Genomic DNA, 25,601 nt, shown 5'->3' on the forward strand with positions numbered 1-25,601 from the left:
CTTAGATGTGATACAGACTAGCTAGGTTTGCTCAACCCATTAGTAAGGACATCCCTGAAATGAGCTTGAGGTTTGGTGAATACTAGAGAACTGTACCTTTTTGGATCATTATTTCAGAGATACTTCTTTACCTAACCTAAACAGAAACAGAATGACCAAGAGTGGATAATAAAGCAGTGGGAACAGGAGTGATTTCCAACTTCCTGCAGGCTTCCCGCATTGAATTTCCTTAGAACCGAGCAGATAACATTGGAAATTTCCCCTTTCCAGCAGGCATGTGTCTACTGCTGAGTGAGGATGGGAATGAGGGATTGCAAGACTGTCTGGGTAACTGTCATGGAACCGCAGCAACGGCAGAACTCAGGAGTGCAGCTGCACTGAAGCAGCCACAACTTCTCCAAATGTCATTCTCCCAGGAGTCATGGGTCCCAGATTATGAGCACATTGTATAATTTAGCCCATTTCAGGTACTTTGGTTCAAAAATTGTTGCTCTTCTGATGTACCATTTCACCCAATGATGGGTCATGACAATCAGAATTTTAGTAGTATTTAGATCTGGATGCATCCACAAAGATTTTTTTTGGCAACAATATTGTAATTTGCCATTGCCTCATGGATTAGCTTTTTTAAAAAAATTCCCAATCTACTATAGTCCTGAGAAGTCATACTATTTTTCCACCAATGCACAACATAGTCTGATCCTGCTTAGTCTCTCCCCATATCAACTACTGTTAAAGTGCTGCCATTCCTTTGTAACATACAACTGTAGAATTTGTAGTTTGGTTTATTGTTGTAAACCCAGTCATCTTGTTTGCAGACCAAATATAAAATGTTTATTTGGATGCAGCATGCTGTGTAATATGGTGTACTTTAACCTGGGATTCTGCTTTAGTAATTATGTGAATTCAACCACATTCTTGCAATGATGAGCTGATTAACATACATAGTGTGGTAAGAAATCTTAATCATAACTATTTGGACAGGACTGGAAGCAGGGCCTTGATCCTGGTTCAGCCTTAACCTACCTCACAGCAAAAGCACAATCGTGAATCTCAAGGAGACGCCCATTCGGGAAAGAGGAAAAGTGGACGCGTAGTTTCATTTCGCAGAGGCGGCGTTTCCTTGAGAGTCACTAACTGAGATCCTTCCCCATTCACTTCCCAACTTTTAAAGCAAAAATCGCGGTCTCGATTCACAAGACTGCCTCTCAGCTCTTCTCACGCCTCCTCCCAAAGGCGGAGGCAGTGGGAATAGCCCGGCCCGTCTTCTTTGCGCGGAAAAGCCGGCTAGCCGCGTTTCCCGCCCCCTCCCTGGAATTCAGGCGGGAGAATTGCTGAAGCGCCCGTGATGTCTGGCGCTCGGAGACGGGGCGCGGGCCACTCCTTGGCGGGTTTCAGGCGGGGCGCTGGGCAGGATGAGGCCGACGCGGCTGCCATCCCCCAGGGCTTGCTTCGGGCGGCTAGGAGGAGCGGCCAATTAAACCTGTCCGGCCGGGAGTTGACCGAAGGTGAGCAGGGCCAGGTCTCCCCTACCCTAAAGAGCGAAGGTAGATTTAGCTTACGCCTCCCTAGAGAGGGACGGCCTGCGCTTCGTTCCCAAGCCGGAAAGGCGGGGATTCAGCACCTCAACCTGGGGGAGGGGGAACGAAAAGGGCTTTTTCTACTCGTTTCTTCGGCTCGTTTTGCACGAGGTGGGTAGATGGATTGCATTACTATGCATCATTCACACCCTCTTTTGCGTGACTGGCGTTTTTTTCCACACGGAGAAGGAAACCGTTTGCATATATTGCATTTATGTTATTTTTTTGACTTGCTATGGCCCTATAGGTGTTGTGTGTTTCTAGTAGTTGTTCCGGGAACCAAAAACAAAAGCCGGTGTTAGTTGACGTGAATTAAAGCTCCTCCTGCAACTCTTGAGCCAGCTGCTGGGGCAATGTAAAGGCTGACGGCCTTAGTGATTTCTTGGGTTTATCTTCCTGGCTTTACAAAGCAGTTTTAGAGGCCATGTCCCTGTGATTCGGCCTCTCATCCCCATCCACCACAGAAGCAGCTTACATTCGTTTTTCCTCCTCTCTCAACTTGTCCTATGTCTCATTTATACTGATGCAGAAGTGGCTGAGATTGGCCCAGCTCCAAATTTTGGCTACCGTCAGCATTCCCCATCTCTTTTAGCCAAAGGGCACTGTCCTCTCTAGTATGGGCCGAAGGAGAATGCAGCTAGTCCTCAGCTTGACAACCACAATTTTCCGCCCAAAATTTCCATTGCTAAGTAAGATAGTTGTTAAGTGAGTTTTGCCCCATTTCACGACCTTTCTTGCCACAGTTGTAACATGACTCACTGCAATTCTTAATTTAGTAACACGGTTGTTAAGTGAATCTGGCTTCCCCGTTGACTTTGCTTGTCAGAAGGTCGCAAAAGGTGATCACATGACCCCAGGACACTGCCATTGTCATAAATACATGCCAGTTGCCAAGCATCTGAATTTTGATCATGTGACCATGGGGATGCTTCATTGGTCGTAAGTGTGAAAACCGGTTATAAGTCACTTTTTTCACTTGCCACTGTAACTTTCAATGGTCACTAAACAAATGGTTGTAACATGAAGATTACCTGTATGGACACTTAGATTCTACAGTCTGCATAATTCTAATCACACTCCATAGGATATTTCTAGATATTGCCAGCCACAGTCACTTGTTGCTGACACTGCTTTTGTCTTGCATTACATTGATAGGGATATTTGGGAACTGGGATGAAATTCACAAGAGTTGTGACAGTTATTTTTTTATTTCAGTAAGCATGACCAATAAATGGTAAGTTGATCAATAAATCTGTATGCAAAAATAGGTTGCCTGATAGGTTGATGAAAGACAGATTAGAGGTGCCATATTAGTGCCATCACACATTTCCTCTGCCCCATTGATTTGTGGACTGGACTATATTTTGGCTTGTTCCAGTTCTTCTGGAAGACTTGTAGATCCCTGTTTAGAAACAGCCTGAAAATTGTCATTGAAGAGTAAACTGCCACTTAGACAAGTTGACAAGTTGAAAGGTAGCTAAAGCCTGCAATGAAATACTACATGTTTTAAAATTTAAGAAAATGTGTAATTCTTTTCAGAAATACACCTGTATCCAAAATCCACTAATTTATTCCAAAATCAGTATTCGCTTTAGAAGAATAATATCAATAGTGGAAGATGAATGTTACTAAATGTTACTAAATGATTTTTTTCATATGGATATGTCCTATTTTTATACGCAGTACCTCTACATGTTTGGCGAATAAATTTGGATACTCCAGAAGAGGCCCACCAAAATGTATCTTTCAGTGCTGCCGATCGCTGGTGGGAGCAAACTGATCTCAACAAACTGATTTTATCTTCTAACAAACTGCAGTGTCTTTCTGATGATGTCAAACTCTTACCTGCCCTCACTGTGCTTGATGTGAGTAAAATAACGGATGAATGACTGTTACCTTTATGTTACTAATCTTGCATTGATTACTTTTGGGGGAAAACATCTGATCTGTAAACTGTAACAGTTTTGTTGAATGATGTATTTTTGAGGAGCATATAAAAATCTCTCTATTGATTTCTCCCCCCTTCCTCCCTCTCTTGCACACATTCATACATTTCTATATAGAATAAAAGGTAGAGAGCTTTTCTTGAACAGAGTAATCCCAGTTCAAACCCTTGTCCAATTTGTTACCTAATCTTAAATCACTGATTTCATTCACAGAATGTTGTGAAGTTAGAATGAATGTTGGCTTCTGACTGAGGAATCCTTAGCCTGTTGCCTTGTGTAATACAGTTGTCTTCCCCCCCCCCCATATTGAGGAACCTTTGATATCTGAAATAAAACTGTTTCTGTATTTTAAAACTCTATTAAATACAATTCTTGGAAAATGCTTTGCATCGTATTTCCATTGCTAGTTTTTTTTAGAAACTTGACTATCGCAAAGAAGCAAGCAAGAACTTTATTGTAATAGCTTTAAGTCAAACATGCAAACCATCCCTATGAAAACTCTTCTCAGTGTGAAGATGGTTTTTCTTCCTTACCTTTCATTCTTCTTCTTCCTTCCCCTCCCGCACCCATCATTTGTCTTCATGATGAAATGGCAAAAATAAAAAGCACAAATTGTGTAGCTTAGTGCAGATTGTAATTTTCAAAGTCTACCTTTTGGCACATTTGAGCATTTAATACACCATATTTTAGCAAAATAGATGTTATAACAATTGCTTATTACTTTTAGGTGCATGATAATCAACTCACGTCTCTCCCTGCTGCTGTAGGATCACTAGAAAATCTTCAGAAACTTAATGTGAGGTAAACACATTCTATAAATGAAATAATATTTATGAAATAGAGTCTTGAAATATAGATCTTAATAACTATATTCAAAAGTATTTGCAAGCCATAGTGTTTTTTCTGTGGACAGGATGTTTTAAATTATAAAGGTATATTTAGGAAGAGAAATGAGTTATTTATTTTGTAAAGACAAATCTGGTTTAACAGTTCAAATTGGTCATATGTTTTGTTCTGTATAAAGCAAATCTTTTAAGCTCAAAGCTATGGCTTTCTCAAGTCCACCTCAGCTTCTGGTGATCACAAGAACAAAATAAGAAAGAAGTGCTTTTTTTACCTTTCCAGTTTAGTCACAGCCCTGGAATTTTCTGATTTCCATTCTAGTACTAACCTGACTAGCAGACTAGTACTAGCATCCAGGATACCTAATATCCTATATGTACAGTATCTCTTCCCCCTTTTTTTTACCATCTGTTCCAGCATAGTAAGGAATGTTGACTGACAGGCAAGAGAGAAGAGAGCCTTTTCTGTTCTCTGGAATGCAATCCTTCCAGAGATCTGATTGGCCTGTTGGCCTTCCATAAGCAGACAGTTAGCAGACAGATCAATCATATACAAATGCAGCCTTTCACAATTCCTATTTTATCAATAGTCATAATAAACTGAAAAAGATACCAGAAGAACTTACTCAACTAAAACACTTGAGGAATCTGCTTCTGCAGCACAATGAATTGTATCACTTGCCTGATGAATTTGGACAGCTTGTCAGTTTGGAAGAGTTGGTAAGTAGAAGCTTATGGCTTTATGACTTTTTGGTTTTGGTTGTTGCTACTGTACACTAAGTACAGTATATTTCTTGGTTTTGAAGTAGGCGAACCCCAAGTATAGGCAGTCCTTGACTTACACCCATTCATTTAGTGCAGTGTTTCTCAACCTTGACAATTTTAAAGGCATGTGGACTTCAACTCCCAGAATTCCACAGCCAGCATTGCTGGCTGTGGAATTCTGGGAGTTGAAGTCCACATGCCTTAAAATTGTCAAGGTTGAGAAACACTGATTTAGTGACTGTTCATAGTTAACAATGGCACTGAAAAAAATGATGTAAGACTGTTTTTCACACTTAGGATTGTTGCAGCATCCCCATGGTCACATGATCAGAATTTGAATGCTTGGAAACTGGCATGTGTTTGTGATGGTTGCAGTACTGTAGAGTCATGCGATCACCTTTTGCCATCTTTTGCAAAGTCAGTGGGGAAGCCAGATTTCATTTCACAACCGTGTTACCTAACTTAACTGCAGTGATTCACTTAATAACCGTGGCAAGAAAGATCGTCATATGGGATAAAATTCACTTAAATTTCTCACTTAGCAGCACAAATTTTGGGCTCAATTATGGCCGTAAGTCGAGGACTACTTGTAAAGGGAGAAAAAAGAGCAGTCAGTTTCGTTTCTGTTTCCCAAAATTTCCCTAAGAATGAGATACCCTCCCTGTAATAGTGCAAAAGAAAGCAGTGGAAGGTGTAAGAAGACAAGTCAACAATCCCCATGCTGTTTCTCCTGGGCTGCATACAAGTTTATATTATTATGGCTGGTTGCACAGTCAGCCAGATGTTTAAGCTGGATTTGGCCTTTGGCATTTTTTATCAATCTATCAAGTCCTTCCCGAAGACCTGGGATAGGCATATGTTCTGGTTTCATCATGTTAAACGTGTTGTCATAAATGCAAGCTGTTCCAAGTAAAGCTGCCTTTTTGCAATTGACTGATGGTGTTTTGTCTATTATTATTATGGTTCATCACCACAATCAGCCAGATGTTTAGAAGGGATTTGCATTTTTATCCACTTATAGAAGTTTTCCTCAAGGATTTAGGATTGCAAAGGTTTTTGTTTGATGGTATGAAAGGTATTGTTGCAGAATATAAACTTAATTATTATCCATTGGCTCTTGGTCATCGTAAATGGAAGAATTAGCTACACAATGTTATTGGGGAGTTTGGGTGGCATAGAATGAATGCAGGATACATCAATTTCCCTTTTTGTCTTGAGAACAGAGAAGGAATATGGCTTTAGTGGAGGAAGTTCAACATCAAATTCTTCTGCAGTGATAATCTTCACATGATATACCTTCCCCGGCATTGAGTTTCAGCCAGATACAGTATCTAGTAGCTCAGAGAAGGTTTGCAAACATATTCTGCAGTCACGCTGACTAAACACACAATGGTAAAAATGACCTTTCATGGTGGAAATGAAATGAAAGGAACCAATTTGCTTCTGTCTGGCTCATCAATCGAATAGGTAGGATATGCCAAAGCTTTGATGTTGGAACTCGAAGTGGAAGGTAGAATTATGCTAACCAATTTGTTTTCAGCTAACCCAGATCCAAATAGGTTAAATAAATAGGTTAATAAACATGGTTTTCTTTCCTTTCTTTCTTTAGGATATCTCTAATAACCACATATCTGGCATCCCAACAAGTTTTGCTTTCCTTATAAACTTGGTGCGACTCAATGTAGCTTCTAATCAATTAAGGAATCTACCCACAGAAATCAGTGCAATGAAAAGTAAGGGACTATTGAGTTAAACTTTAATCACTGCTTTATTTTTCCTTTTCTAAAAGAGGTTATTCTGAAATATTATTGTCAGCAATATTTTTTCTTTAAAGGAATTTTGTTTTCATGTAAGTGAAAAAATGGCATGCTAATTTTAAATAAACTATTAGACTAAATCTATCTGCCTTCCGTAGCTGTGAATGCTCCAACACTGGAATTTTTTAAGAAGAGACTGGACAGCCATTTGTCTGAAATGGTATAGGGTTTCCTACCTAAGCAGGGGGTTGGACTAGATGACCTCCAAGGTCCCTTCCAACTTTTTTTATTATTGTTGTCGTTGTCTAGGCAGGCGAGCAAAGTGTACTTCTATCTAGTTATTAGTAGTAGTATGCATTAGTAGTAGTATGCATACTAGCTCTGGGTATAGAAATTATTTACCATAAACTCTACTGCACATTTTCTTAGTAGTTTATACTGTAGAGAAATGGAAGTAGCATTTTTTTTTCAAATTCTCACTAACTTTTTTAATGGATTGCCTTTGTTTTTATTCTGAAATAGCATTTATGATTTTTCTAAACTGCATTGGGATTGTATAACAGTATGTGGGAATGATCTTGAGGGACAAAGGGAAGAGATGCTGCAGAGGAAACAACCAGAGGGAGGCACCCAAAAGTGCTTAGTGGTCAGAGAAAGAAATTTAGGTATGACTTGCTCTAATTGATCAGGCTGTTAAAATCAATAGCAGGAGATTAGTATGATTAAACTTGCAGGATTCTGTTAATGTGGTCTTCCAATAAAGTAAAATTAGCTTATTTGTGTGTGTTTTCTGTTTGGTTTATCTGGATGGCTGACAAATTGTTTGCTTTTAAGAACACCTTTAGAATAGCTAAAAAGAAAAGCTTGAATTTTAAAAAGTGTTTTGAGTTCTGCTTACACAACATTTCATTGCAGTTTATGAAAATCATTTGTAACAACATGTGTTGTTGACATAACTATGTAAATAGAAATACTTTATGCATACAGGTAATCCTTACTGACCACAATTTCCATCACTAAGCCACACAGTCATAATATGAACATCATGTGACTGTGGTCAGGAAATAAATCAGCCATGGTAGTTAAGCACACATTACATGATTATGACTTGTGCTCTCCTACCACCTTCCTTGTTCACTTGGCTGGTCAGAAGCTGGGTGTGCAGGTCATAAACGAAGATCATGTGACTGTTGAAATCTCTGACTGTCATAACTTCACACCAGTTGACAAACGCCAGGATCATGATCATGTGACTGGAGATGTTGCAGCAGCCACAAGAACAAAGGCTGGTCATAAACCTCCATTTTCTGTAATATTGTAACTTTGAACATTTGCCGATTGAGCGTTCGGTAAATGAGGACTACCCACATAACATAGATGAAATATTTTTAATAATGTTTTATAGATGATAATATAAATCATGCTGATTCCCAAGATTATTTCTATAACCTTGCATTTTCCACTGTTACTGAAGAAGCCAAGTTGGTAACATGCCATACATATACTTGAGAATTTCTTTTTATTGATCTTTGTTAAATTAAACATGGATACACTTTCTAGAGGTAGCATATTGAAAACCTGTATGGTTGTGATCTTTAATAAGCTATCATAGAATAGAATAGAATAGAATAGAATAGAATAGAATAGAATAGAATAGAATAGAATAGAATAGAATAGAATAGAATAGAATATCTTTATTGTCATTGTGCATCTCACAACAAAATTAAAATGTTGTCCACAGTACACACTACACACAAGTAAGAACCACAAGTTCTTATTTTGGTACTGATTATTTTGGTACTGATGATATAACTTATTTCTCCATTTGCTCTGTTCCTCTAGGTTTAAAACAGCTTGATTGCACTAAGAATTTCCTGGAAACTATACCTCCTGAATTGGGCAGTATGGTTTCATTAGAACAACTTTATCTAAGGAGAAATAAGTTGTGCTGCCTGCCAGATTTTCATTCATGTACATATTTAAAGGTAGGATTTGTTTTCTTTAGCAGATAATTGAGATGTGAATTGAATCCAGCAGTTTTTATCAAAATGAAAATATCCGTGTCACAATATCACTATAGAGGTTCCAACTCTTCTATACCTACATGCAATAGTGAGATAAGTATTTTGTTGTTTGCTCTTTTCAGGCATCCATAGCAGACAGTGGTGATATAAAATCTTACAGTTCAAGATTGTAATAAATGCTATCATGTGCGCTTAACCTCTAGAAAGATTGGAGAAGTCATTTATTAAGTTGGTGAAAAAGAAAGAAATTGCGACTGAGTTGGCACTATCCTCCCTCTTTTCAATGTACTTGACAATTCAACATACAGTAAATTATGCAATAAACTGCTGGCCATTATTTCAGTTCAAGGAGCACATTTCTATTTTGTATGGTGTATATACCTCAGAGGGTAAATGAAAGGAATATACTTACTCATTAGTTGAAGAGGAAGAAGTAGAAGAAGAAGAGAATTAATAAAATAATAATAGTGGGGCCCCGTAGACGGAAAAATCTCCCTCCCTCCCCCCCCCCTCTCTGGAAATGAATACATTTACAAGTTAACTGCAATTATATGAATATAATTTTTTCTTAAATGAGATTATCAGAATTGTAATTATATTTGTGGAGGAACAGGTGTGATTTAGTTCACAATAATCTTTATGTATTTAATGCTTGTAATATTACAATACAATATCACATTTAAGGAACTCAATTAAAATAATGCATATTATTGCTTTTAAACTTATAAAATTACAAAAAATTTATTGGCATATTCTGCTTCTTAGATTACTTTATCTTAATACGGTAGCTGTAAGGACAATATTTCTTCTTTATTTTTCTAGGAATTGCATGTTGGTGAAAATCAGATTAAAGTATTAAGAGCTGAACAACTGAAGTATCTGAATTCCTTGTGTGTGTTGGAACTAAGGGATAATAAGCTGAAATCATTGCCTGATGAAATTACTCTGCTACAGGGATTAGAACGACTAGACTTATCCAACAATGATATTAGCAAGTAGGAAGCATATTTATTGTTATTACTTGTGGATGGAGAAACATTATATGTTAACTGAGTTCAAAATCACGCTTTGCCTTTGGAAAGTGTGTTATTCATGAAACTGTAGAAATAAGAGTCTTTTCTAATAATGAAGTTCAAAATAATGAATGATAGAGATAATTATACTGCAGTTACTTGGTTTGATGGATATAATCTCTGAAATAACCCCTTTATGTTGTCAGTCTTCCTTGTAAACTAGGAAACCTTTCTAAGTTGAAATTCTTAGCGCTGGAAGGAAATCCTTTAAGAGCAATCCGAAGGGATATTCTACAAGTAAGTATACATAATGTACATACCACATTACTTATTTCTGATCCTTTAGAATTATAATATAAACTACCTATGCTTTTAATTCTTTCATTTTAGAAAGGAACACAAGAAATGCTGAAATACCTTAGAAGCAAAATACAAGGTAAATAATGTATTTATAAGTCAAAAATTATAGTTAATTGAGACTTTGGAATATCTGTTACATTCTCATTTGTTGAGAAATGTTTTAGCAATTTTAACGGAAATGTGTATTTTTATTTTGGAAAATATAAGTACCAAGTAAACATGCAGACTTCCTGGATGGCGGAGCAAAATATTGTGAACGTTACCTTACTGATCACTTATTTATTGAAATATCCTTTTATTAGCAGAACTGGGTCAATAGTTTTGAAGATTTTTTTAAAGAATAATTCCAAATATTTTCCAAGGATGCTATATTTAGAATTGACCTAAATTTGGGAGGGAGAATTAAGCCTGGTGTGAAACAATTACTTTTGGTGATGGACAATCTCAAAAGTGAGAACAAATGTATTCACTCTTCGTTTGGTTCTGTCTACAACAACTATTCAACGCTAGGAATTTTCCAGTCCATTTAATTGAACAAGTTTGATTTTTGAATGCACCTATATAGCATACATCCCAAATGAAAAATACTTAAGGTTGAATATTTTAATCTAGTCTGTTAAAACATAGACTAAGCTTATTGGTAAAATTTGAAATAATCTTATTGGATTTTACGTGAACTTACATTTTTTTTGTAGATGATGAAATAATTAACCCAAACGGAGAATTTCCTGTGACAGCAATGACTTTGCCAAGTCAATCCAAAATTAATATGCATGCTATTACTACGCTGAAGACATTAGATTATAGGTAGGAATATTTTAATTTTATAAGAACCAGATTTTTTTATCATTTCCTGCCTCTGGAATATCTTTCACCTAAAACTGAATGAATCAACCTCTTTGCTGAAAATTTGAAATTCTTTAAAACAGATTTTTATTTTAATTTTTAATTGTTAGTTTAATATTTGTATTAATTGTGTTAGGTTTTTTTTTACTATAACCAACCTTAAGAAAATGTTAGTCAGAAGTATAAAAGCACAATAAAAATAAACAAATTTATGAAAGTATTCAGCTTCAGGGTGGATGTGTACCCAAATCTTCTTGAACTATAACATTGTTTGAATTTGTTTAGAACTATTTATGAATTCAACCGTTTTGGTTTATAGAATATAACCCATGGAATCAATCATTACAACTTAATTAAAAAAAACATGGTTTTCAAAAATTCTGGCTTGAGATGAATGCGTGAGCCCAATCAGTGACCCCTAAGAAGTCACTTATATCAGGAAATTTCTTATTTATACTTGAATGAAATAAGGCAATTCATTTCTGTTACATGAATTGCATTTTTTATTTAAATTATTGTTATTGAGGTCAAGAGTTTTGTCAAGCAGACATTGCAAAGACTAAATAAGAGTGTTAGTTGTGATATAGCTATCCTGGCTTGTGGTTTCATAGGTTAATGTCAGCCATCCCATTTAGCACATTCAACAAAAGAACCTTCTGGCTCTTTAGTGTTGCCAAGATTTTAGCTTTATTGAAAGATCCATCTAGGCACAGCAGAAGCAAAGTCAGTTCTGGGATTTTCCCATGAAAACCCACATAGTGAAACCCCTTTTCCCCTTCCAAGCCACCTACAGTTCATAGTTCACCAGTGTAGTTGTCTTGTTTTGGGAAAAAACTTTCTGCGCTGCTCAAACAATTTTCATAACTTGACCTTGGTGGATAACGTCTCGCCGGCAACAGAAGGCTCTCTTGCATTCCATAGCTTCCCCCCTCCCCCCAAGAATTCACCAACCTTCCTCCCGTCACTGTTTGACAAAACTGCGAGCGAAAGCAGGGGCAGGCATTCATGGAGTGCAGTCAGGTTTGACAGTTAGTACAGTAAAACCTTATTTTAATAGACCAATTGTGGGTAGGGTCTGTTGTTGAAGAAAGTTGAACTGGAAAGTGAGATAACGTAGAGATTTATACCTTTTGTGCACGGGGTTATGAAGTTGCTACCCAAATTAGATGAATCAAAGCAGAATTTTGGTCTCTTGCATGGCAAAGTCTATTGTATCCTGGTCTGGCACAGTAAGATTTTATTGTATAAATAAAATCTACAACAGAAGATGTTGATAGGGATTTTAAAAAAGGAATGGTTTTATCATTAAATGTATGACATGTTGAACTTTTAATGTGTTTTTATAACATTCCAAAGAAAGACTGTCTAGAGCAAACAAGACCAATCATCTTTATCCTTTCAAACGAGGTAACTTTTTAAAATGCTGTGTAGTGAGAAACAGGCCGCTGTAATACCGGATGACGTTCTGAATGCAGTTGGGGACAAACCAGTCAGCAATGTAAACTTCAGCAAGAATAATCTGACTGAAATTCCAGCAAGGTACTAAGTTTTTATAATTTTTAATATTGCTCTTTCTTACTGTAAAGGAAATTTACAATAACGACCCTAATTGGGACCAGAATTTCCGTCCCTACGCGATGCAGTTGTTAGGCGAAACATTGCATGACCACACACGCCTCTTAGCGATGGCAGTTCTATAATCTCAGTCGTGAATGTTAGGCGAGACCCATGTCATCATAAAGCAAGGACCTCAGGCTTTTGCCCTTTCCTGCAGTGGTAACCCCCCACTATAGCTCCCCCCAACCTGCCTTTCTCCCCCTCCCCACCTCTACCCTTTTGGCCGCCTCATACTATGCTGCCCTATATTTTGCCACCCAGTGTTCCCTTGATCTATTGCCCTGCTCTCCATTGCCCCTGCTTTTCCAGCTACCCTCCACTACACCCTGTAGCTCTATTTTCCCGCCCTACATTGCCCCTGCCACCCTAGGCTCCACCTCACCTCTCTGTACTTCATCCCTCCTGCCCACCTTATCCTATGGTTTAGCTGCGCTTCCATTGCCCCACCACCCTGTGCTCTGCCATCCCGCCACTCCCACTGCTTTGTGCTCTACCCTGTACCCCCACCACCCTGCCCTTGATCACGCTTAATGTCTGGTCTCTATAGCTTTCTGTCTCACTATGGGATGAAATGTAAGCTTTCAGATTTTTGTTTTTTTTCTAGTGTTTCTTAGCAATTGCCCAAGTCCTATTCTCAAATAGCGTACATTTATTTTCCTTCGGATAGCATTACATTTTAACTATGAAATATAGGCCAGTTTTTTTTAAAAAAAACTATAAAAGTTTAAATGTATTATTGGTATTTTTTTAAACCGCTCCAAATAATGCAGAACCTAACAACATCAATTAAATTGCTTGCTTATTTATTTATTTTTACAATTTCTCCAGGATTGTGGAACTAAAAGAATCTGTGAGTGATATCAATTTTAGTTTCAATAAGCTGTCTTCTGTTTCACTGGAGCTCTGTATGCTTCACAGGCTGACACATTTGGATCTTAGGTAAGCAATTCCTGAAAAATTTCAAAGGTGTATTTGAATTATAACTTTCTGCAGTTTTGTTTCCTCCCCAAATGAAAAAAAAATATTGAAAGGTTTATCTAAGAACTCAATTCAGAAGTGTCAGAGCAGAATAAAACCAATTCAGATGAGTCGCAAAGGGTCCTGAAAACGAACATTTCTCTCAAAATTGCCAGTGTTATCAGGCAGGAATGTTTCAAAGGCTCAGCTTCATTTACTTCAGTGACAGAATTGTGGTCTTGGGATCCCTGATAAAGTACTCTGGTTGCATGAAAATTACTATAAATAGAAGCCCCCTTCAGAAGCTTCCTCTTAATATTTGGGCAAGACTTATTTGATTCTTATGAATCTGACTAATGTTGATTTAGATATGGTTGAAGTCCAAGATTATGTGAGAACCAGCATATTGCAATATATCAGGTTTGGGATTAGAAGTGGGGAATTGGCTCTAGTTCACCTTCAGCCGTGGAATCGTACTGGTTGAGTTTGGGCCAATTGCATTCTCTTCTACTATATAGGATTGTTATGCAGGAAAAAATAAGTTTTGTATTATGCTTAGATACAAGCACATGCCAAATAAACCTACTAATGCTGATGGCAATAATTTCCTCAACATCAAGAGGAGAAACTAGGCCAGGGGTGTCATGTGACGTGTCGCGACGTGTCATGACTTTTTTGCCATTGCCGGAATGGAGTGGGCGTGGTTTCGCTATGATGTATCCGGCCTGCGGGCTGGCAGTTTGACACCCCTGAACTAAGCCATACTTTGCATAATTTGAGACCCACTTATTTATATCTATTCCCCTGGCCATGTAGAGTAGATACAAGTAGAAAGAAGAACTCTTTGGAATTAGGCCAATGTTTCTTAATCCTGGCAACTTGATGTATGGATTTTAACTCCAGACATTTGCTAGTTGGGGAATTCTGGGAGTTGATGTCCCCAAATCTTCAAGTTGCCATGGTTGAGAAAAACTAAATTAGACTATCTAGAGTAGCGTATTTTCCGGCGTATAAGACGACTTTCTAAAGCATTCAAATCGGCGCCGAAGTTGGGGGTCATCTTATACCCTGGAAATTACGGTAGTTTCTGGCATATGAGACAACTTTCTAGGCATGCAACTTGGCGCCGAAGTCGGAGGTCGTCTTATACGCCTAGTCGTCCTCTACGCCGGAAAATACGGTAATTCTCAATCTTACTAACTGGAGGTTCCTAACAGGTTTTGAGAACAGCAGTTCTATTGTCTGACCCCAAAACTACCTTCTTTTCAAACTGAGGTATATTTATTTACGTTCGAAGGGAAACATCATTTTATGTATGTTTTACATTACATAGTTCAATTTAAATATTAACATACAATAAAAAGTGATTGCTTTCTGTTTGACAATTTAGAAATAACATTTTGACATCTCTGCCAGATGAAACGGAAGCACTGGCAAAACTACGGATAATAAATCTTGCCTTTAACAGGTGAGTGCTCTTAGAGTCTCTCCTTTTCATTGTGTGATATTATGTGGGGCTGCTATTTGTATTTTGGAAAGCATTGTGCATGTATGTCACCCAACAAGTCTGATGTACAAACAGAATCAACGCAGGAAACTTTAAGGAGATTTCATATTTGAAAAAGCTATCTTCTGACAGTGGAAATGCCTGTCCCATACAGTAGATGTCAAAATGTTATGTTCCCTTTCTCACTATTCTGCAATAATTTAAGATAGCTTCACATAGAAATTGATTGGCTAGGGACATTTATAGAGTAGTTAGCGTGCAACCTGTTTGTCATTCAGAGATGAATTATACATAAAAACATTTGTTAAAGTAACATCTTTTCCCATAAGCATTTCTCTGTAAAAATTACCCTGGGGTAAGATGGGCGGCCAATAAATTTGATAAATAAAATAGGATCCAGCCAGTGCCAATTGGTTTTTCAGGATACAAAATTCTGTTTTTAAATGACTTTATCATCTGAAATCACAGTTGGATTTTAACCATTAAAAATAATTCTATGTTTTTTATTCCTTATAATTAAGACTTTTATAAATTGCGCGTGTTTAGAGTGTACTATATAGTAATCTCATCATTCATCACTCATCATGTTTTTTCAATAAGGTGTCGAAAGAATATAGTTTGTCATGTTGGCTCTGTGTGATCACAAGAATTTAACAGTGTATTGTTGGTTCTGTTTCCACAGATTTTTTTTTCCCTTTGGTATAATCAAATTTATTTCAACTTACCTATTTACTAATGAAATGTGTATGAATTTTTATAGATTTAAAATATTTCCAAATGTCCTCTATCACATTCTGACCCTTGAAGCCATCCTTCTTGGAAATAATCAAATTGGATCCCTAGATCCTCAGCAGTTAAAGAAGATGGAAAAGCTCAGTACTCTAGATCTTCAAAATAATGATCTCTTACACATTCCACCAGAACTTGGGAATTGTGAAAATCTCAGGTGACCACATGAGCTTTGAATATTTTTAAACAGCGTATTTATTTTACCAAAATACTGTGCAGAAGCATTACAAACATTTATTGGGGCTTTTGCAGGGGGTTTACTGTTCCATTGATGTCTGTTGAACTGATTTGCTTTTACTTTTGAAAGTATGTATTATTTAATTGGCTACGGAGTGTCAGAGAATATTCCGATCCTTAGGATAGTTTGCATCATTTTCAGTTAGAGATCTGCTTTGCCATGTGCTCCTAATTTTACTTACTAATTTGTTCAATTTGTTCAAATAAATTACATTGTTCTAATTTTGTAGTGTGTTAAGCTTATGGATTGTCTTCGAGGGCAGCCCCATGTAGAGTGCATTACAACAATCCATGCGGAAGTGACCAGGACATGAGTGACTGAGAGTAGAGTCTCCGATCCAGAAGATTTATGTCCTATCAACCTAAGTAAATTCTTGAATAGCATATATGCCAAATTCAATTTAATAAAAACCTCAGAATCAATTTGTTGGAAAGACCACGTCTAAATAAATTGAATTCTTTCCCCTATGGGGAGTGAAAAGGACAGTGCAAAATCAGTCATCTGACGTGATGGCTATGCAGTTAATTACCTAAAGTAGAGCAGTTCGGCTTTAAATCAAATAAACTGATAATTATTACTCGGAATACTAATAAGCCCCAAAGAAGGTTAAACTGATGCTTTTGATGTGTAGATCTTGTTTCAAGAATTTAGAATGGATTAGGGCTTTTTTCAATGTAGTAGGTTTCTCTTGCAAAGTTGCACCTAAAAGCAAAGCTTGCAAGAAGATCAGTCAATCAAAATATGAAGCTGATTTCAGGTCTGCCTTTGAGATAGAAAATAGACTTTAAAGCAGGGGTTCTCAACCTTGGCAACTTTAAGACTTGTGGACTTCAATTCCCAGAATTCCTCAGCCAGCTTTGCTTTGCTGGCTGAGGAATTCTGGGAGTTGAAGTCCACAAGTCTTAAAGTTGCCAAGATTGAGAACCCCTGCTTTAAAGAGAGCTGCTGAGAGGACATGATTTCAAGGGTAAGCCTGTAGAGGAAAAACAGACATTTTAATAAATGGCAAAGTATTACTGAAAGGCAAATAGATTATATATATATATACAGTGTTGCTGTTGAATGTTTAGTCTAGCAAAATCCTCATGCGAATTTGGAAGCATTTTGAAGATGTTGATTCAGCTTTCTCCAGTTTGAATGAGAGGCGTCTCCATGGGTTTCCCCTCTCCCTCTGCATTTTTATGTCTTCTTATAAACTCTGCATCCGAATGAACAGCAGTTCTAATTGGTTTCTGTCTTTCTCTTAAGAGTACTTTTACTGGAAGGTAACCCTTTCCGAACTCCCCGAGCAGCTATTCTGGCTAAGGGGACAGTTGCTGTCCTTGAGTATCTGAGAAGCAGGATTCCTACTTCATCTGTTGCTGCAGATGTGAACTAAAAAGTATGCAACATCTTACTTTCTGAAGAACGAAGATCACGGCGTTTGTTGTTATGAGAAACGTAACTTGAAAATGCATATGTTAGGAAGTTGCTTATAGGGTTCTCAAAGATTTTAGTCTACTGCAGGCTGTCCTCGGGGCCATACTTGTATGGCATATATTTGGGTGATTGATATGTGACTCTACCCAGCAAAAGCAAATGGTTGCTTATGGCCTTCTCCCCCCTCAACATATAAATTTGGTATGGACATGTTCTAATTTTATATTTGGTACTTCTCAGCCACTTAGAATTCTGTTTGTTTATATGTTTTAAGAGCACCAACAATGTGTTTGCAATTCATGTATACAACGTTAAGGCTTTGGTCCGAAGGCTGTTAGAGAAGAGGTGTAAGCTAAAGATTTGCTTGCCATTGGTATTTTGGTACATGAATGTAATATGTATTTTAAAATCAGATTCAATTTCAAAAACAGCATTTATACATGTTTACAAATGCAAAGAATGTTTATGGAACAAAAATATCCTCAAAGTATCCTCAACTTTGGGGCTGTAGGCTCTCATGGTTTTAGTGAATTTCATAGGCATCATTGCAAATATTAGTTTTGTAGGAAGTAAACTGGTGAGGTTCCTTTCGTATTTTTCCTCACATATATCACATTGTAAATACCCTCTACCTTGCTTGTATTCTGTTCTCTCATATGTTTGTTTCTTAATTGGAATGATACACATGATACACTTATTTCATTGTGGTATTCTGTTTGGCTTGCTTTCAGATTATTTTATTCTGATACAAGTCTCTGTCTGAGTGAGAATTCCTGACAAATTCTAGTCCTGAAATATTAAGTAAACGTTCAGTTAATTGATAAGTTGTACTGTTGAATCACCAGTGTTCCGACTAAAGTTTTAATTCCTTGTAGAATACTATCTGTTCAACAATATATGGAATTGTTTATTTCTTGGATGCTGGCGAGTACTGAGGGTAATTGCGAAAGCTACAGTCGTAATTGAATCAAGCTTAAGAGACAGCTAATTCTAGCTGAGGGGTGAGCAACTATGGCCCCTTTACAACCTGTGGATTTCAATTCCCAGAATTCCTGAGCCAGAAATGGCTCCTGGCTCAGGAATTTTGGGAACTAAAGTCCACAGGTCAGAAAGAGTCCATAATTGCCCAACCCAGTCTAGCTTCCACCCATACAACCTTACCTCTGCCTAGCCCAGTCAGCTGTTCCAGTAAGGGGGCGATTTCTCCAGTATCTTGATATTAGATGCTGGCCATTGATACACTAAATAAAGGCCTATTTTAGAGAAAGATAAAATGTGCTGATTGAAGGTAAAGAGGTGCTGTGTCCTCTTCTAGATGTTTTCTTTTGTCTGTATAATACAGTAAAATGTTTTGTAAATATGCTGGGAGGAATTCTTACAGATCAAAGTGGTGCTTCTGGGCATTAGTTGTAATCCCCAACAAGTATCCTTAGGTGCTCCTGTGTGAAGCAGTAGACACTGACTTTTTTTAGCAGTTAGGAAGATAAGGATAGCATAAAGGCTACACTAGTGCAATAAACCTGTGTGTGTGTGTGAGAGAGAGACACAGAGAGAGAGACAGACAGAAAGACTCCACACCCGCTCAGCTCTGTCAGAAGCTTTCCACTCTATATGAACTTTAGCTACAGCAGGATCATCAACCTTCAAAATTCAAAAACCCCAGAAGAGCAAATGTTCTCTCTATGGTGGCAGCTGCTGGGAAAGTAACCTTTAAGCTGCACTTTTATGTTCCAAACTATGCTTCAGGCCAGGGGCCTTCAAACTTGGCCCTTTTATGACTTGTGGACTTCAACTCCCAGAATTCCTCAGCCAGCATGCCTGGCTAAGGAATTCTGGAAGTTGAAGTCCACAAGTCATAAAAGGGCCAAGTTTGAAGACTCCTACTTCAGATAAACTTGGGAGTTTTAAAAAAATTAAAAATAAGTGTGAAACCGAGTACAAATAAAACCAAAGTTCTCACGAGACACGTGCTGCTGATTACTGATACTTGCTTTCTGTGGGGGATAAAAGATTAAATTGTTGCAATACATTGCTCTGAAGGCAGAATATTTACAATAAGGTGACTTTATTTATACAATAGACTTTTTAATATATTATTCAAAACACTTTTTTTAAATACTGAAAAAATTTGAGTACATCAAAGCCGAAAATGGCTCTGCTATACGCTGCACAGCATTGTTTTGAGTCCCTGTATTCTTTTTATGTACAGAAAGCATCTGCAAAATGCATTCTAGACACAATATACACCTTACTAGTTAGTGTCAATACGCAAAGTAAAATGGAAAAGATACTATCTGTATGTGCAAATTAAAGATAATTGATTTCACTGAATCAATTCATTTAAAATATAGCTTTAAAGTACTTTTTCACATAAAATGAAGCAGCTTTCAAGTTCAGTAAATCTGTATACTGCAAAACATTGAATTACATTCACAATCTATGTTAATAAAGTAGTAAATGATTCTTCAGCCTTATTTACAATGATACTGTAATTAAACTGAAAAGTATTTTGTCATATAGCAATCTTTTTAACACATACAAAAATGACAGTTCTGTATATAATTTAAGCTCAAAATCACAATTGTTTCAAAATATTAATTACAATACAGCTATCTCTATAATTCAACATGTGTTTTATAAAATGGTAAAATTTGTATTAAAGTAAGTTGTTGGTTTTTACTTGATTACAGTACCCACAAGTAGAAAAACGTAACTAATAAGTCTTTGTCTTGCCCAGTGTAAAGCCACTTAAGCTAGCAAAGAGGCAGGAAAGGCCCCCGATTTATAAAAATTCAGCCTCTTGTGTTGAACTGGTGTGGCTTATTGATGTTCAGAATAAAACTTCACAAAGGGCCATGAACATTCTAGATGGAATGAAATGGTGAGGAAACTTAATGCACATTTAAAGTTCATAAAGGTTAGCAACAGTAGTCTGAATTCATTTTTTAAAAAAAAATAATCCACCATCAAGAACTTGTGTGCTGAGGCAAATATTCTTAGCCTCTGGGTGTCACTGTGGGATTTCTCAATCAGGATTACCATTGTAGTAAGTACATAAAGTGAGTTTTTAAACTACCAGCAATGCATTTTAAAAAAAAATTAATTCTAATTTCTGATTTAAAAATCGCTTTAATACTTGTCTCCTGTTTGGAATGCAGGGTAATAAAGGCAGACATGAACAAAAGGCAAAATATTCTAGTAATTCTGAATGAATCTGTAGATATTTTACTAAAAATAATGTTTTATAAATCCTAGTACTCTTCAATTTCACCTCTTACTTTAGGAACATGAAAGTTACAAGCATGGAAAACTTCAGCTGGTCATTGGAAAATGGTTGCTGTTGGTGTGACTGAATCTTACCAATATAGTAGCTCTTCTCATTTGCTTGGGCATTTTGAAAAAAAGGCATGCATTGTTGCCAGAAACCGAACTCAAAGCACTCACAAGCTAGCTCAGTACAATGCTTATCTTTTTACTGAGAAATAGGAGGCATGAGATTTACAGTGAGGTTTTTTTTGAAGACATTTCATTACCCAAACTAGGTAACATCATCAGTGCTATATATGAATGAAATGTCTGCAAGAAAACAATCCAGCTCAGAGAGTACCAAGTACCCCTCATTTCAGACCTGAGCTACAAATATTTTCGTTTATAGGTTTACAGTGATTAAATCTCTCTTAAAAAAAAAATAAGATTCAAATTCAAAAATCTGTCCCTATTTAATGTATGAGGTCCTTAGTGCAAAAGGATGCGCTGAAGCTATGGAAGTCATAATAAATCTGCTACTGCCATGCAAAGCTACCAAGGGAATCTGTCAGCTCCTGGGAAATTTGACAATACGTTTTGTGAGAGATTTTAAACGGTACTCGCCATTGATAGCAAGGGCAAAATAGAATTCACAATAGCAAAACAGTTCACTTTCCTAACCATTGTCCTAATGTGCCTTCCTTATTAATAGTTAATTGTATCTTATTACACTAATATTTACACATGAATTAAAAAATTTACATCATTTGTATGACAAGAACAGAAGTCTAATTTTAAACCAGTTGCAATTTTTAAAGAGGTGCTTGTATGAAAGGATAACTTTAAAAATTGCTGCCTAGATAATTCCTTGCACTTAGTTGATTTTTTTTTTTTAAAAAAAAATGTCATACCTAACAAAATGATTCCATGTGCTACTTGCAAGGTGGTGTTTAAAAATTTATTGTACCTCCTAAAATGATTCCGTACAGCATCTTATTAACTAGATTGCTTTTTAGATTACTTTCTATAAATAGTCCTGGGAAGAAAATCCGTTAAGAGGGGTTCTGAGAGCAAAAGCTTGCCTAAGACCGCTCGGTATAGCATCTGTTACAGGCAAATTGGCCTAGCTGCAGGCACAGATACAAACCCATTTGTTCTCTGTACAGCAAAGTCCTATTTCTCGGAAGGGGAGGAGTGTCCAAAAACAGCTGCTCTGCTGAGTGGAAGCCAAAAAACCAGAGCTGTCTGTCTTTCCTGGTTCTTTTAATCACGCTTTAAGGCATGTTTGGGCAGAGCGCCTTTGTATATAGTCAGGATTGGCTAGCACAACTGTCACCATGGAAACAAATGCAGCAAAACCCAATTTGAATGAGAAGTAGAAGCTGAAGGGAGCAGTTCAGCTTCAGCTTCTGCTTTGGAATTCGCAGGAGCCTTTAAAAAGCCAAGATGACTGAATAGATTTGCTCGGATTACCTGTTTGGAAGCAGGAAGGGAGATTTTAGCTATACAGGCTCTGTCTGTGTTTTTCAGAACTGTCTAAAGATCATTGTGGGACTAGTGACATATATGCAGTCCTTCACAAATTGAATAAATGTTGTATACTGTTTGAAGCACTATATTTTCTTTATCACCGTGGGGGAAAGCAGGGTATGCTTTCCCCCACAGCAAGAACCCTGTCAAGTAGTTTGGGCTGAGAATGACTGTCTGAAAGCCACCCAATCAGCTTGCAAGATTAAGGGTAGGCTTGAATCTGGATCTTCTGGTGCTGGTTCAACAGGTTAAGATCACACATTATTCCTTATCCAATGCTCTGTAAATTTAAGGAGATGGGAAGAGAGAAAGATTTCCATACTTAACCCTTCTTCCAAATTACACTCCCTTTTCTGACATGGATATTTAACAGAACTCAGCTGGATGTGCCATACTTGGGCTGAAGACATCTGCCGTTATCCTCAGGTCTGTTTCTTAGTCCCCAACCTCTGCATTCCCCCAACTGGATAGTTGCAAGATGGGAACTTCCAGCTAGCTCTAGTCAGCTTCAGAAGGACTACTAGGACATGATGAAATGTGATAGTAAAGAAAACATGAATTGGCTTTATACTCACACTAAACCTGAGCAGAAGCAGGGAATAACGTTTTCTTAATGATTTCATGCCCTTCAAAAAGGTAGACTCCCTAAAGCTCCCTAAATAACATAAACATTGTTCTGTTGGGGGAAAGCTGTCCATGTATGGTAATTAATCCAGTACTTGACTTGGAAATGCTGCGCTCACTGCTTTATGATGCCATTTTTTTCCCATTAAAGGATGACCAAAGCAAGCAATGCTAATTAGGACATGCATCATAATGCACTTTTCCAAACTACATGTTGCCAAGGTGCAATTGTGCTTTTAAGAAGTATAGTGATTTTACACGTCATAAAGCTGATTTCAATACATTAATTTATATTGGCATTTTAGAGAAAAAGCAATGCAGTCCCATTTTCCTTACTGAATTAATCTCTGAGAAAAATCTACATGATTTCTGGTTGGCTGAGATGATTCAGTAATTAAGAGGAAAAGAAGGGTTAATGCTCTTTTTTTTAAAAAAAGAAAAAAAAACAGCAGAACAAAATCATGGATAAAATGGATAAAATGTAGAAGCAAAGGATCTTTGCACTCCTGCAAAGCATTTTTTTTCTTAAAAATTCAGCAGAGCTCAAATTTATATTGTGAATTATTTAAATGTTTTTTATCGCTGGGAAGATAGCATATTAATTTTGTACAAGATTTTTATAAAGGATTAGGAAAAAGTATTAATAAATATCAACTTTTTACGTAATTAATTTTCTACTCACTTTGAGACAACCAGTTATTTTTGTTAGGAATGAATAATTCCAAACCAAGGCCTCTTATTTAAACCATAGTGTATCTATCTTTGGAATCAAAGAAATTTCCTTCCCACACAGAACCTGCAATAATATTTTTGAACAATAAAGTTAAATCTCATCTAAACAAACACTAATTTTTTAAAACAAACATTGCCATTAATCTAAAGAATATTGTATGGATTAATCTGTGAATTTCTATTTACTATGTCCTCACTTCTAAGTCAAATTGGAAGCTCATAGCAAAATTCATATCCCCCCCCCTTGAATATTTAGTATTGTTAAAGCCATCCATTTATTTGCACATTGTGCTAATGTGCACATTGTGGGATCTCTTTCCTATTTAATAAATTTTTGGTATGGACATTTTTCTGCACATAAGTCTTTTACACCAATTTTCTAATTTGACTCTAGAAACAATGCACAAAGTTGGCAATGAAAATGATCACCTGTTCGGAGTCCAGGAAGAGAATAATACTATTTCCCTTACTAGGTTGCGCATTACAGACAAAGTGGAGATATTCTCCATAGCAGCATGGTATTCAGAATTCAAGAAACAGCCTACTTTGTGGTCACACACAAATTGTGAAAAAAATGGAAGTTTTCTTGATCTTCTCTCCTTATTCAGACAATTATCAGACTCTTGGGCTAATCAATCTGTGGCAATTTTTTGAACTCCTGAATTCCAAAGTTGGGCTTGTTTTCAAAGTCCTTTGGCATGGTAAAGATTGGATGTATGGTGGAATATTTATGCACTTACGAAATTTCTATATCATGGCAATAAAAAACTCTTGGCAGTTTTCAGATGCCTGACATATTTGCCTTACAAGAATATTCAATTACATACTTTCTTAGACTATGTGAGGGGCAACAAAATACTTGTATTTCCTTTCCTTCTTGTCACTATGTTCAGAATTGTAACATTCTAACCCTGTCCGTATCTGAATGTTCTGGTAACTCAAAGCAACATTACATTCATCTGATGAAGATGGACTACAATCCTTGGAAGCTTACACCAGTTTGTCTAATTTAGCGTCTTCTAAACATATAGCCCATAATTGCCAGCATAAACAGAGGTTGGGATGCCTAAAGGTTATGGAAGTTGTAATCCAAACAATCCACAAACCATCAACCAGGATGATACAAGATACAGTATCTACTGATGTTCCTACGAAACATCAGTAAATACTGTTACTATTTTTGTGATTTATATTGTAAGCTTCTTTGAGGTAAATACTGGAAAGGAAATATATGGTTTTTTTAATAATTAATTGTGAGCATAGCAAAGCCTGGTTTTGCCAATGTAGACTCCTATTACCATCCCAAATAAATTTAATATTGTTTTAAATTCGATATTGCACTTTTCAAAGATATATATGTATTTACATTGTAAAAAAGGGAAAACTGAAAAAGCTAACAGGTCTGCAGTGTAACTCCAGACCTATTTCTACAGAAGTGAATCCCATTACCGTAAGTTCAATTCTTATGTTACTGAATATAGAACTACTAAAATATTCTTTATAAATAATTTATATCCGATGTGAGATAGAAATACTTTATGGGAATTATAATTTTATATAATTTTCTTTTTAAAAACATAAACAATTGTGAGGCAGTAATTCTGATGGAGACTAAGATTTGTAAAGAACTTGTGTGTGTTTCTGTGTCCTGAAATAAAGACACCTAGAAACAATTAAAAAGAATATTTTAAAAATAAGCTGGTACCAATGCATAGCCAGAGACTTACAAAGAAAAATAATACATAATCACTTGCAAGTTATATTTATATAATTATTTTTCCCCAGAGTAATCATTACTAACATATAATA

At 36.7% G+C, this 25,601-nt stretch overlaps 2 protein-coding genes across 7 annotated transcripts in view; one reads left to right on the plus strand and one right to left on the minus strand.

Annotated features, from left to right (window-relative positions):
• The first annotated feature begins 1,091 nt into the window (after window positions 1-1,091).
• Window positions 1,092-19,191, plus strand: LRRC40 (leucine rich repeat containing 40). Its single transcript, XM_039329134.1, has 15 exons — window positions 1,092-1,508; window positions 3,264-3,445; window positions 4,254-4,327; window positions 4,959-5,088; window positions 6,743-6,866; window positions 8,733-8,875; window positions 9,737-9,909; window positions 10,134-10,224; window positions 10,318-10,363; window positions 10,983-11,094; window positions 12,565-12,672; window positions 13,579-13,689; window positions 15,098-15,175; window positions 15,975-16,160; window positions 17,490-19,191. The coding sequence occupies exons 1-15, from the start codon at window positions 1,349-1,351 to the stop codon at window positions 17,617-17,619; spliced, it is 1,848 nt and encodes a 615-aa protein (XP_039185068.1). The 5' UTR covers window positions 1,092-1,348; the 3' UTR covers window positions 17,620-19,191.
• Window positions 18,301-25,601, minus strand: part of LRRC7 (leucine rich repeat containing 7) — a 206,142-nt gene continuing 198,841 nt past the window's right edge. For 5 of the 6 annotated variants that reach the window (XM_039329127.1, XM_039329124.1, XM_039329125.1 and 2 more), the window contains one exon: window positions 18,301-25,455. In XM_039329127.1, coding sequence (XP_039185061.1) covers window positions 25,346-25,455 — 110 coding nt within the window. In that variant the 3' untranslated portion in view covers window positions 18,301-25,345. The remainder of the gene's footprint in view (window positions 25,456-25,601) is intronic. The other variant, XM_039329128.1, reaches the window with a different exon arrangement.

The sequence above is a fragment of the Crotalus tigris genome, unplaced genomic scaffold (assembly GCF_016545835.1).
Source record: "Crotalus tigris isolate CLP2741 ecotype Arizona unplaced genomic scaffold, ASM1654583v1 scf7180000024387.2241675, whole genome shotgun sequence".
Taxonomy (NCBI): domain Eukaryota; kingdom Metazoa; phylum Chordata; class Lepidosauria; order Squamata; family Viperidae; genus Crotalus; species Crotalus tigris.